Source organism: Anomaloglossus baeobatrachus, chromosome 1 (genome assembly GCF_048569485.1).
Source record: "Anomaloglossus baeobatrachus isolate aAnoBae1 chromosome 1, aAnoBae1.hap1, whole genome shotgun sequence".
Classification (NCBI taxonomy): Eukaryota; Metazoa; Chordata; class Amphibia; order Anura; family Aromobatidae; genus Anomaloglossus; species Anomaloglossus baeobatrachus.
Genome location: NC_134353.1, coordinates 855009967 through 855024768, shown reverse-complemented (window position 1 = coordinate 855024768; position 14802 = coordinate 855009967). Strand labels below are relative to the sequence as shown.

Sequence of the window (14802 nt, the reverse complement as noted above, 5' to 3'; positions counted from 1 at the left end):
CACACACACTATTATCTCGATCCCACCGCTATGCCACCAATATGTCACAAACCACCGGGGGGTCACTCAGAAATCCCCCGCGCTGGCTACCAGTACGTCACAATCGGGGGGTAACAAGTGGGGGTCACCCCTCCTTTATACCTCCCGACCGACAGACAGAGCACGTGACGCGCTCTCTAGCGCCCCTCTTATAGTCAGGCCAATTATGGAATTGCCCGACAATAAGCAAGGAGGCCGCTATACTACTTATGCCGATTATTGAAGGGTCCCCGGTGAGAGTAGGGTATATATTCCCCCGACCTCCGCGGGCGGAATATATAAAATCTCCCCGGATCTCACTGGCCTCCCCACAATAATCCTTGGCACAATTCGCTGCCACCAACCGATTTACGGTAACTATTAGCCGAACACACAGACGTGGGATTCAAGATCGAGATAACAGAACAGCCCAAGATTAATTATATAATTTAATCAGCCTAAAGCACACTAGAACTACAATATATACAATAGGGAATCTACAGAATATACATATGTCAGAGTACAGTTACAGATAAAGCATGGGTTACAAACAGGCATACACAGTTCCAGCAGTTACCTTGTTGCGTCTGGCCACAGGGGGGCGCTGTAGACCAGGTTTCCAGGAACTCCCTCACAGGTCTTTCCCAACCAGGCCCCCGAGCAGAAGAACGCTGGAAAATGGCCGAAGTAGGGTTATCAACCTGGGCAGATCCAGGTCCCCTCCTACCTTAGTGACCTCACAGGGAAGCACTGCCACTCCCCCTGCATGGATCAGAATTATCCAGAAAAGGGGATTTTGGCCATAACTTTGCCTGGGAGCGTCGTAGACGGACGTCAACGCTCTCATTGTGACAGTTATGAATTTAGCTACAGAACGAGGGGACTCATGACCTGTCTGCCAGTTCCCCATTGGCTGATATCACGCCTGGGGCATTTCCCAATGTCCTGCTCCCATAAAAAGGGTGTGCCAGCATCGTCCTCATGCGGAGACACCATTTTTATGGTTGCCATATTTATCGGAAATATGGCTTGCGAGATATGAACCATTTTTTACTGGAGTCGTTCTGTCTGGCTATTTCCATAGCCTTGCTAACTAGCTAGCAGCCCCCACTACAGGGGGACGGCAGGGAGTCATCCTGTGTCCATTGTCCTCAAGCCACCTAATTTCCATATCACAGGACATGGCCATGGATTTGTTGCTAAACCAGTTGTGTGAAGGGAAGGGGGGGGGGGGTGATACCAGGAGAGGGCTTCCTGACATGACTTGAATGTCATGATTTATCGTCATATCTCCGGATTTACCTCACAACCACTAAGGCTAGTTTCACACATCCGACTTTTCGCCGGCTTGCCGGATTCGGCGCACGCCAGTACACTGTATACAGTAAAATGGCAGCGCGACAAGCGTCGGTCACATGCTGTCATGTTACTGGAGCATGTGACCCGGAAGTTGCAGCGCTGCCACTGTACTGTATACCCTGTACTGGCGTGCGCCGAATCCGGCAAACCGGCGGATGTGTGAAATCGGCCTAACCGTGCAAAACGTGTGTGTTTGCACGGACGTGTGAAAGAGGCCTAAAAATGAAAAAAGGGTGAGCAGATGGAAAGGTTAGGAGTGAAATATTTTTGCAGTGTATCAATTAGTCAGCAATGTTCAGAGGCTTAATGTGACAAGAATGGACAAGCCGAAATCATCAACACTGGATTCCTGCATTATAATAGTCACATACAAAATAAAAAAGAAAAAAAGTACAAGTAAATTACTTGTCTATTGCAACGAGATAACAAATGTGTCTGTGAATGTGATATACTGTGCTCACATTATCATGTTGCTGCTGTAATTATATTCATATAAAGTTATATCTACTCTAAAACCTTTTATATTGAAATAAAAGCTTAGTTATGATAATTTCATCTTTTTTTCCTTTGTGTGTGATTATCAGTGACTCGTTTTGGGGCCTCCATCTTACATTTGTTCCACATATCTTATTGAAACGTTCTACACATTGGTAAAATGTTAGCCATCAGCACTTTTTTCAGAAATGTATGCATTTTTCTTTAGTGGTCGGGTTCTGGTGAGGTTTTGCCCACACAACTCACAGTTCTCCAAGTCAATTAGAAGTTATTCCTTGCTGCGTCCCTTCCCTTCTTGTTGCAGGCAAGGGTATGTGCACACTACGGCCCTGAGTCATGAAGATTGCTTGTTTTCTCAAGGGTCTTGATAAGACGGTGAGGGGGGGAGTCAGACGTACCAGATTCATGAAGAGCACACACCTCTTAATATATCAGGAGCGTCTGACGAGTGGCATGTAACTCCATGCACCACGTCAGAAATCTTACTCCAGTCAGGGACTGGAGTGAGATTTCTAGTGTAGGGAACTTCACCGCTCACCATCAATTAGACGATCTGTGGCATCATGCTCATGTTTTGCTTATTATGACCGAGCAGGGAGAAGCTGGTGCAAAAATGCCAAAAATGTTGCCACTATTCTGACTTTTCAGTGCTTTTACGTCACTTTTTGGATGCAAAAGCTATGATGAACCAGAGCCTACATCTTTCTCAGGCAGGTTACGCAATGTAGCTCATGGCAAATAGATCATCGATGACAACAGTAGAGAAGGTCGAACATATGGTTTTCTATGACAAAACCACGTGCTGTTCCTGTGTTCAGTCTTTTGAATTTCTTTTATCTCCTCCAAGGTTCCAACGAAATGAAACGGTTAAAACAAAGTTGGCCATCCATTCTTTAGGCGGCTTTTCCACTAGTTTATATAGGTAAAGTAAGGCTAAGTTCACACTTCCGTTGTTTTGCATCAGTCACAATCCGTCGCCTTGAGGAATTACGGTATCCTGCAAAATATTTTGCAGGAATCCTGTTTTTCCCCATAGACTTCTATTAGTGACGGATTGCGACTGATGATGCTGCGTTGGATGCGCTGCGTCGCGGTCAGTCGTTTTTTAACTGACCGCCGGGCGGGAGCAACGCAGCCTGTAACGTTTTTTGAGCAGCGCGATCCGTAAGATTTTGCTGCGCATGCTCTCTCTGGCTCCCTGCCCCCGTAACCAGGATAAACATCGGGTAACCAAGCAATGCGCTTTGGTTAGTTACCCGATATTTACAGTGGTTACGGGTGCAGGGAGCCCGCGCTAAGCTGGTATCCAAGATAAATATTGGGTAACCAAGCAAAAAGTGCTTTGCTTACCCGATATTTACCCTGGATACAGTGTGCAAGGAGGCTGACACTTCCCCACTCGGCTCCGCCCCCTCCCGCACTTCGCATGTGTACACACACACACACAAACACACTTGTCCCCAGCCCGGCAGTCCCCGCGGCACTGAAGTCCTCAGCTCCACGGCCCTGCTCGGCTCAGACCCCTCGCGCTCCTCCCCCTCCCGCACTCCGCATGTACACATGCATGTGGACACACACACTCACTCACCTGTCCCCAGCCATGCAGACCGCAGCACTGACGTCCTCAGCTCCGCCTCCGAACTCCGCCCCCAGCACACAACGGAGTCCGACAATGAAATTCTTTCTTTGTCATCCGCTGTACAACGCATCAGTCACATGCGTCAAGCAACGCATGTGACTGATGCAAAATAACGGAAATGTGAACTTAGCCCAACATAAAAAGAAAGCCACAAAGCGGCAAAAACAAATGAAGAAATGCCACTCAGAAAAAAACACTGCTGGCATATTCCCTCATCAGCAAAACTCAGGAGGTACGGAGGCATTGTGTCGCCCTGGGCAAGCCAGGGGACACAGGTCACAACACCACCACACCCCACACTCCAGGTAGGCACATCACAGCTAACCTACAAATCCTTGTTGCCTTCCTCCAGGAGTCTGATGATGCACACCAGGGGGTGGGCCAGGCGGTTGGCTCCGCCCACCAAGAAGCTCACAGCTCTGGAGGCAGGAAGAAACCAGGCAGATGAGTCCAGGAGGAGGAAGTGGAAGGAGTAACAGCAGAGAGCTCAGGGACGAGCTTGAGTAAACAACAGAGTTCAGCTCAGGGAGGAGAGGAGCTAAGAAAGTGAAAGTGAAAGTAGTAAAGGAGAAAAGCAAGTGAAGCGACAGAGGAGAAAGACAGCCTGAAGGGTCCAGCTTTGTGAGGGCCAGAACAGCAAGGTCAGCAACGGCGGTGACTGTCTGGAGGGGGACCGTTTGGAAGTTCCTGGAAGGACCCCGTTGGCTGTGTGCCCGGCGGTCTGGAGCAGTGTTCCGAAGGACAGTCAGCACCAGGGCAGGGGCCTCTCGGACCCCGGCAAGGCTAGGAGTCGCCAGATTTGCCAAATCCGTCAGTGACGGGGACGCAGCTCCCCCAACAACCAAGTCCCGAGTGAAGGCAACAGCCCAACCTGAACCGGGGAGACACCGCCACCGCCAGGGCACCAGTTTCCCCAGGGCCAGCGCCTGCGGGCAAAGTGTAGAGCTCCTCCGGCCCAGATTGCAGCCGGGGAGCGGGTAACCGGAGGGAATCCACCGCGACCATCAGTCAACATAGGTGCAAGGAAGAGAGACATCACCGTCACCTACCGGGAGTGCAGGTGCAGCCGTCTGTGGGACCGTCCTACCAGCCGTTGGTTTACCGTACAAACTGTGTCCGTGTGTCAGGCTGAGTGAGTACCACAGTGCCGCAAGGCACAGCGCTGCCCCCGCGTCCCTGCGCCCTCCAGGCCCTACACTTTACATCTCATCACCGGGCCCCGGGATCACCAACCCCTACCCATGGAGGGGCAACACAACACCTGGCTGCTCCGCATCACCATCCCCGGGACCCCCACACTGAGCAGCGGTGGTGCAATCACCACAACCGTGGGTGGCGTCACGAACTATAACAATCCCCACACCCAACAAACCCCCTTTCACTCACGGGCGAGGAGTGTCGCTCGAGAAACCCCGGGATCCGGCCCACAGCTCGAGCCACCAGGAGCAGCTGCCGGACCCGAGCAGAAGGGGTGAGCGCGGTGTGCTGACACCCTCCTCCCCGCCCGCGACAGCATCATGAGACATCATGTGCACATAGGCACAGGAAAAGTAAGAGTCTGCAGCTGCATCTCCCTTCCCTCATTTTCCTATTTACTCTATTATTGTAAAATAATTTTTCAGGATTTTGAGCATTTAAGTGATTTTCCAGTGAGTAAATTTTTTTTATAAAGGGCTCATAATGCTTAAAGAACAAAAATAATACTCAACCTCTCCGATCCCCCTCATCTCACAATTCATCTAACAATCCAATACTTCACCAGTCCTTACTGGTCTGTGCTTCCTGGTCCCGTATCAATACACTGGAAATGCTGCTTGGTCAATCACTGGCCACAGAGATCATCCACCTCAGCCAGTGACTTGCCAAACGGTATTTCTGGCAACATCTGGTGTGTCTGGACATAAGTAAGAAATAGAAACCAGTGCAGACCGGATAACTGTTAACATGAAAACTTTGGGGATTGATGATTACGTCTTTATTTTGTATTAGGCAGTGCATGTGTGGCGCCCTTGTGGCTTCAGGCGCCACAGAGTACTGAACCTCACCCGGGGTGCAATATTCATCTCGGATACGGATAAGGTCATCGCCGGTAAACCACCAAAACACATCCAACACACAATTCGGGAGCTCTGTCACTGGGGCTGGGCCAGGGTAGGTGCCAGGGGTGGCCATCAGGGGGTATGGGACCACTTGCCCACTAGTTCAGCAACCTGGGAGACTAGGCACCTGCAGGCGAAGTGAGGAGCCATCTCATACAGCATTCAGTTACCTCCAGGTGCCTCAAGCGCCAGGTCAGACTCAGGAGGAGACGTCGGAAGACACTACACAGAAAGGGGAATGTGGTCAGGAGCTGGAGGCTCGACCCGGGTTCTTAGGAAGAAGGGGGATCCCAGGGTTCATGAGGAGTGCGGCAGGCACCCGCGACCCGTTCCATGGCCCAGGAGCTGGGGTGGAGGGAAGACCACTGGAAAGGACACACAGAAGGAAACATCGGCCTTGATCTCTGCACAATCCGGGATTGGCTAGAGCCCATCACAGCAGAACACTTCAGTGAGTTAAGAACTTGAACTGCACACGGTGTCTTCCCATCATTGCCGGCGCTCCCATTATCGCGCCCCCCGCGCCATAGGCGACTACCACTCTCACCATCCTCCCTGGGGACTAGCTCTGCCTGTGTAGAGCTGTAACTCTTTGGGCTCATTGGGTGAGCTTGGCAGTTGATGGCTGTGTATTACAGCCAGGACCTGCATCTAACCATTGCAGGTGGAGTGAAGCTTCGCCCACAATTGTTAACCTGTTAAATCCCACTGTCCAGCTCTGACAGCAGGATTTAACATGTGTCGCAGCATGGAGGCATGCCATTTTTATCGGCCATCGGTGCACCCGTAATATGATCAAGGGTCACCGATGGGTTGCAATGACAGCAGAGAGGTCTTGTCTTGAAAGGAGACTGTGATTTTCACTATATGCAGCAATGCTATAGTATTGTTGTATATACCAAAAGTGACCAGACAATCACAGCTTCAAGTCCCCAAATGGGACTATTTAACAAAAAAAAAAGTACAAAGCAAAAGAAAATGTTTAAAAAAAAATATGATAAAAAAAAATTCAAATTGCCTCCTTTTTTCCCCATGACAACTAAAGATAATAAAAATTTAAAAGATAGCCATATATGGTATCGCCGCATTCAGAAAAGTCTAATCTATCAAAATCTAAAAATAATGAACACAATCAGTAAACACTGTAAACAAAAAAAATTCAAGAACACCAAAATTAAGTTTTTTTGATAGCTGCAACAACATAAAAAAATTAAGTAAAAAGTGATCAAAGTGTCATTACTAACCCAAAATGGTATCAATAACAACTTTGTCTCGCCCTGCAAAAAATAAGTCATCACACATCACAATCGAAAAATGAAAACATTATGGGTCTTGGAAAATGGCGACATAACGCCTAAAATTAGTTTTTGCAACCTTCTGATTTTTTTCTCACTACTAAGATAAAAGAAACTGGACATGTTTGGTATTACTGTAAGCATACTGATGAAAATAATCATATTTCAAGGCCATTTTACCGCAAAATGTATACCGTAAAAATAAATTCCCCAAAAAAAAAATCAGAATTGTGTTTTCACAGTTTTTCTCAATTTGGAATTTCTTCCCTGTTTTACAGTACACTAAATGGTAAAATGAATGGTGTCATTTAAAAATACAACTTGTTCTGCAAAAAAACAAACCTCATATAACTGTGTTAGGCTGCTTTCACACTACGTTTTTTTAACATGCGTCATGAACGTTTTTTTACTGGAAAAGTGGATCCTGTTTTTACAAAGAAAAACGCATGTGTTATTTTGGAGGATCCTGCCACTTGAAGGTTATGGGCGGGCATTGAAGTCATGTGATCGGGAGCGAGGGGAACTGAACGTGATAGACTGGAAGCCGGCATCTGACAGCCGCAGACGCTGGTAACCAAGGTAAACATCGAGTAACCAAGCGAAGTGCTTTGCTTGGATACCCGATATTTACCTTGGTTATGAGCGTCCGTAGCTGCTAGGAGCCGGGCTGCCTGCACACGTAACCAAGGTAAACATCGGGTAACTAAGCGAAGCGCTTTGCTTGGTTACCCGATATTTACCTTAGTTACGAGCGTCCGCAGCTTTCAGGCGGGGGGAGAGAGAGGGAGGGAGGGGGAGAGAGGGAGTGGGAGAGAGAGAGACTGATCACGCCAGGCTGGTTTCTGGGCATGCTCAGTAAAGCAAACAGGATCCTGTCTATCAGCATGCCAGCGTTCATATGCGTTTGCGTGCAGTATAGTCAGGATCCAGTGAAAAACAGTATTTGGACGCAGCTCAAAAACGCTACAAGTAAAAAGTATAATGCACGCAAACGCATGTGAATGCACGTTGACGCGAGTCCATTGCAAATGCATTGAAATGAAAACGCATTTGCACTGGATACGTTTTTGCGTTAAAAAAAAAACGTTCATGACGCATGTTAAAAAAAACGTAGCGTGAAAGCAGCCTAAACAGAAAAATAAAAAAAATTATGGTTCTGGCAAGAAGGGGAGGAAAACCCGAAAAATCAAAAATAAAAATTGGCAGTGTCGCAAGGGGTTAAAAAAATAGCCATTGGGAAACTCCTTTAAATTCTTGAAAAAAATGCAATTGATTCCTACAACACAGCCGTTCACAATCATTGTATTTAGTGATATTGTGTGGGGGGGGAACAAACATGTCTGACAGATGGAAAGTGATCTTTAAGCTTAGATGACTTTGCAAACAACACCCATGACTATAGCGCGGTGCTTGTAAGATGTCAGATTTTAGTCTCATAGGTTTATGCTCCTAGAAGACAGTAGATGGCAGCAGAAGCCAAAATAAGCATTAACGGCCATAAAACGTCTGAAAAACATCAGAAAAGGAAAGAAACATCTGCAAGTGTGAACACAACAGATGTGGAACGTTCTGCAATATACTTCACAAAAGATACACGGTAATACCCAATCACAACTATGTTTGTTCTAATGGCGCTGACGGTATGCATGGGGTCTCCAACACGTCTCTTCATTATTCCGGCAAGTAAACATCCCCGGAGCCAATAATAGGTCCTTGTTTCCATGGAGCTCGATAGTCACGCTATGGAGACAGTTACTAAATTTTCCTTCCGTTATGAAAGTAAAATGTACAGAACGACATTCGCTTCTAAGAAAGCAATAAGTTGTCCTTGGTCCTTTTATAGCAAAAATGTGGATCTCGAATCTTCAGTAATTCACATGTGATGGATGCGAAGTGAATCGCTCAACAAGTCAACCATCACAGCATTAAAGAAAAAAAAAAACTGCATAGTTAGTAAACTTACACTTACAGTGGGTATGGAAAGAATTCAGACCCCTTTAAATTGTTCACTCTTTGTTTCATTGCAGTCATTTGGTAATTTCAAATAAGTTCATTTTTTTTCTCATTAATGTACACACTGCACCCCATCCCCCATCTTGACAGAAAAAAAAAAATGTAGAAATTTTTGCAAATTTATTAAACAAGAAAAACTGAAATATCACATGGTCATAAGTATTCAGACCCTTTGCTCAGTATAGAGTATTCGCAGCCTTTTGAGCTAGTACAGCCATAAGTCTTCTTGGGAATAATGCAACAAGTTTTTCACACCTGGATTTGGGGATCCTCTGCCATTCTCCCTTGCAGATCCTCTCCAGTTCCATCAGTTTGGATGGTGAACGTTGGTGGACAGCCATTTTCAGGTCTCTCCAGAGATGCTCAGTTGGGTTTAGGTCAGGGCTCTGGCTGGGCCAGTCAAGAATGGTCACAGAGTTGTTCTGAAGTCACTCCTTTGTTATTTTAGCTGTGTGCTTAGGGTCTTTGTCTTGTTGGAAGGTGAACCTTCAGCCAAGTCTAAAGCGGGCTTTACACGCAGCGATATCGGTAGCAATATCGCTAGGGAGCGTACCCGCCCCCCGTCGTTTGTGCGTCACGGGCAACTTGCTGCCCGTGCCGCACAACATCGCTTACACCCGTCACACATACTTACCTGCCTAGCGACGTCACTGTGGCCAGCGAACCGCCTCCTTTCTAAGGTTGCGGTTCGTGCAGCGTCGCAGCGGGGTCACTAAGCAACCGCCCAATAGAAGCGGAGGGGCGGAGATGAGCGGATCAAACATCCCGCCCACCTCCTTCCTTCCTCATTGCGTGCAGCCGCAGGTACGATGTTGTTCCTTTTTCCTGCGGTGTCACATATAGCGATGTGTGCTGCCGCAGGAACGACGAACAACATCGTACCTGCAACAGCAACGATAATCGGGATAGGAATGACTGGACAACAGTCAACGATATGGTGAGTATTTTTGATAAGTTACCGGTCGTTCCTGCGGTGTCACACGCAACAACGTCGCTAACGAGGCTGGATGTGCATCACGAAGTCCGTGACCCCAACGACATCTCGTTAGCGATGTCATTGCGTGTAAAGCCCGCTTTAGGTCCAGAGTACTCTGGAAGAGGTTTTCCAGAATATCTATGTAGCATTTTAATCGGATGATTGCTATGCATGTTTTGATGGATAACACTCATACCCATTTTATTCCCCAGCCTTCAGTGTTCACAGAGCAGACACATCACCTCATTATCTTATGGAATTGCAATTGTGCTGGAGAACCAGTCTACACAAAGAAAGGGTAACATAAACCCAGTTGTAACAACTAAAACATAATAATCTTCCAAAAAACTGAACCATAATCTCCTGTTTATACAATGGCTTTATTCTCCAAGGGATTATGCTTCTCTAAACCCAACCCTTCCAATTTAGACACCATCTCTGCCCTCTTAGGTCTCAAACATCTGGAGACGTTTTCTTAGGGTTTGCCACACTGGCACATAAAAAAAAAAAAATAGTAATATTCTCATCCAGAAAAGTAGGACGGATCTGTATGTCATATGCGTGCACAATTTGTTTTTTCTCACCTAGCATCCATATGCCTTGCTTTTTTGTTTTTCTTAGCTATTAATACACAATCATTTACAGGACCATTTAGTGTTCTATGCCACAGAATGGTAATCTGGTAATGTATCCGTAAAAAAAACAGATGCAACTAGGATGGTCCTTCTGGGGTCCATCTTTCTCGCACCCACAGACTTTCGTGAGTTTTGTCCGATTACGCGTCCATACACACCATGCTGCAATTTTTTCCCCTCAGGGTGCATATAGCGGAGAAAAAAAATTGCAGATGTGCTCTGCCTCATTGAGTAACATGGGTCCGAGAGCAACCCGTTTTTCTTGCATTCCACTTTTCCAGTGTATATAATTGCGCATGTTCCTGTTTATAATAAAAGCAATGTCCTTCCATAATGATTAAGTACAAGTCATACATAGTTTTCTGCCAGACTATGGCTTACTTTACATCAACATTCATCATCTAGAAGTATACAATCCACATAAACAAGACACCCATATCGTATACTTCGGTGTCTTCGAGAATGGTCACACCATTACAGAGCAAACCATTAATTATCACAATGCAATATATACATTACTCCTCAGTATACAATCACTTCAGATCCAAAATCCAAGAATTACTAAAACAGGTATATAGTTTTGATATATCACAAATTGGGACATATCATACTAAAAGGGTAATCAATCTCCACTCATTTATGATTGTTTTGAAGCTGGAGAAACCTTTACAGATTATTATGACATGTTTTTATCATTTTATAGCTCACCGTGAAGGCCTCATATCAGAATTATGGGCTTTATATCACTTAAAATCTTAATTTACATTATAGTTTATAAAATGTTACCAGTGAGTCCATGATTTTTTTTAAAAAACTGTCCAGAAAAATAAATCCAGTTGGGAACCATGGTCCAAGCTTCCATGTGTGAGCAGAAGGTATCACACAAGTATAGGGGTCAGAAGGTATCTGTATATGATATCCCCGAGCCTGTGCAATGCCAGATTACCTCTTTAACTAGATTTTATGGAAAATGGTTCCTTCTACAAGGCCATCATAAAGAAAGCACATACCTTGCATTTCTGAACCTTGGCTTGCTGGAGAACGTCATGGTAATGCCATGCGTTTTCTGGTGAAACTGCGTGAAGTTTAGCACTTGGCGCCAGAAGAGTTTGCAATGTATTGTCAGGATTACCCTGCTCAAGGGCTTCATTAATGATCCCAATGGCAATAATCCCTAAAATGGAATGATAATGATATTAAAAATCTCTGTATGTGATCCGGTAGGTGAGCAACAGTTTAGGGATATGACATATATTTCTTACGTTCATTTTCTTCATGAATTTCACTGTTGACTACATCAATGTAGTTCTGAATTTCATTCCAGCCTATATAGCTGTGTCCTTGTGTAGCAGCCTGCTTCTTACTGGATACCAGTGTACTGACATAACTAAAAAAACAGGAACGTTTTAGTATAGAGGCAATGTACAGACTCAGAAGATCAGACTGCTCTGCATTTTGACTTAAGGGGGCTTTACACGCTACGACATCGCTAATGCGAACTCGTTGGGGTCACGGAATTTGTGACGCACATCCGGCCGCATTAGCGATGCCGTTGCGTGTGACACAGATGAGCGATTTTGCATCGTTGCAAAAACGTGCAAAATCACTCATCGGTGACATTGGGGTCCATTCTCAAAAATCGCTACTGCAGCAGTAACGAGGTTGTTCCTCGTTCCTGCGGCAGCACACATCGCTCCGTGTGATGCCGCAGGAACGAGTAAGCTCTCCTTACCTGCCTCCTGGCCGCTATGCGGAAGGAAGGAGGTGGGCGGGATGTTACGTCCCGCTCATCTCCGCCCCTCCGCTGCTATTGGGCGGCCACTCAGTGACGTCACTGTGACGCCGCACGGACCATCCCCTTAGAAAGGAGGCGGTTCGCCGGTCACAGCGACGTCGCCGGGCAGGTAAGTATGTGTGACGGATCTGGGCGATGTTGTGCGGCATGGGCAGCGATTTTCCCGTGTCGCGCAACAGATGGGGGCAGGTACCCACACTAGCGATATCGGGACCGATATCGCAGTGTGTAAAGCCCGCTTAAGCCCTGTAGAAGTGAAGGCAATCTACTAGTCATCAGTGCAGTAAATGTCCCATTGCACATTGAAGAAAAGTCAGACATATTGGATATTTGGCTGACCCCACAGAAAACCTACAGAAAATTGCATATTTCTCTAAGTGTCTCCCTGAGAGTAGAAGGACTAGGCGTGTTGAATTTTAATGCCCACTCATTTTACTGCCAAGGTCAAAGAGTTGCCACCACTCTCTGATTTCTCTTTCCCCATTTTCCCACAAACGCTTGCTCAGATTCACCAATCATAGGCGTGGGTGCAGAAGTTCCAGAAAATCAAAGTTTTGTGAGTAGCTTGCATCCAAAATGCTGCGTTGTACAGTTCAAGCACAATGGATGGGATTTATAGAAATCTCATGCCTACTGTTCTTCTTTTCTCCGCAGCATAAACTCACCTGTGGCGCAGCTTTTCGAGCTGCAGCATGTCAGTTTATGCTTGTGGAAACGCAAGTGTTCTGTGCAGAGAGCATAGAATTAAAGTCTGCAGCGGCCCAAACTCTGATTGTGGGCATGGACCGCTCCGTTCTTCTGTGGACAATACTCGCGTCTATACAGGACGCAGCATGTCCGGATTGTGTGCACCCACCCTAATGAAGGAACCGCAGTTCTGATTTAGATTTCTGTCTTGCCAAGTTTTCTCTGCACAGCCAAGTGGCCTAGAGAACTTGGATGGTGGTAGGCTCAGTTCTCTACGCAACACATGCGCCAATATATAAGCAAAAGAAGAAGCAGCGCTAAAATCAGTGAATAAACTGAGAACTGGGTTTTTCAACCCCATTCCAACACAGCAGTGTCCATTCAGTACTGACAGTAAGAGACTAAGTAGGGAAACACTCCCATGATGAGGAAAATGGTAGCACCTCTTTGGAGGTCAGTCAACTGAAGATGAGAACAGACACTAAACATTAGAGATAGTTTTTCCTTAATCTGAAGGCATATCTAATGTCTATGGCCATAATAATGGAAAAGGCAATCAAAAGGATCTTATAATAAGCCCTAGACAAATGCACAGCTGATACCTACCGCTGCATATGGTCTTCTTCCAGATTATTGAGACCCATAGACGGACTGACAAGGTGATTCTGGATAGAGGGGACATCATTTGTCTCCAAAGCTTCATTCAACAGTGCAACAGCAGACAACATCTCTACAGCAATGAACAGCTCCTCTTGTTGCAAGTGGTTCTGTATGGGCAAAGTTTATAAACATTAGAAATAATATACTGCTAACTCAATTTAGGCAAGATTTTAGAAAAGCAATAATATGAGCACAAGTTCAACTTTCTAATAAAAAGGACATAAGTTTATATTAAGAATTAGGTGTCTTTTACATTGAAACGGTATAGACATTGCCAGCAATACTAATTGGATGCAAGTTCTGCTGCTGTCTTCACTACCTCTCAAGTATCAGCACAGCTTCATTCCTGGAGGGATTTCCTCTTCTAAAGCTGAGCTGAAACAAACCGATGCCTTCTTACTTCCTGCTTCTGCTGGAGAGAATCACACAGCCTGTGTGATTCTTCCCTACTACTGCCCCATAGACTAATGTGTTATCTGATATTTGGACGTTTTACCCCACTCCACTGACTGATCTGCCCCATATATCCTCCTCCTTGTTCATGTTGCTTTTCTTATTACACAGCGCCAGCAGGAAAGCTCTGTCAGATTTATCTCAGATCTTCCAGGACTCACGGACTGGCACAGAAATTACACACATAGCAGATAGGAAATTTATATTGAAAACTATTTCGAAAGTTACCAACTTTATATTTTTAAACCTACAATAAATGAGACCAATTATGTTTATTGTCTTTAACTACAACCCCAAAATAAAAAAAGCTGGGACATTGTGTAAAATTGACGGCAATAATTTTGAAAAATATTTTATGCACAAGAGAAAATAGGACACAGATCAGAAGGTGAACGTTCATTATTTTCAAATGAAATGAAAATATATCTAACTCATTTAGAAATTGATAACAGCAACACATCACGAAAAAGGTTGAGACTGGGCAATTAGCATCACCTCTTCTTTTAACAACATCCTGTTAATTTCAAGGAAATGAGGAGACCAATTGCTGGAGTTTTGGGAGAGGAACGTTGTCCCATTCTCTGATGTAGGATTCTAGGTGGTCAACAGTCCTGGATCTTTGCTGGATTTTTCATTTCATAAAGCGACAAATGTTTCTTCTTGGCTAAAGGTTTTGAC

General features: G+C 45.6%; 1 protein-coding gene across 2 annotated transcripts in view; it reads right to left on the bottom strand.

Moving 5' to 3' along the window:
- IQGAP2 (IQ motif containing GTPase activating protein 2) overlaps positions 1–14802 on the bottom strand; it is a 502441-nt gene that overhangs the window by 164634 nt on the left and 323005 nt on the right. For both annotated transcript variants that reach the window (XM_075325516.1, XM_075325525.1), the window contains 3 exons: positions 13618–13778; positions 11792–11916; positions 11540–11703 (listed from right to left, as the gene is read on the bottom strand). In XM_075325516.1, coding sequence (XP_075181631.1) covers positions 11540–11703; positions 11792–11916; positions 13618–13778 — 450 coding nt within the window. The remainder of the gene's footprint in view (positions 1–11539; positions 11704–11791; positions 11917–13617; positions 13779–14802) is intronic.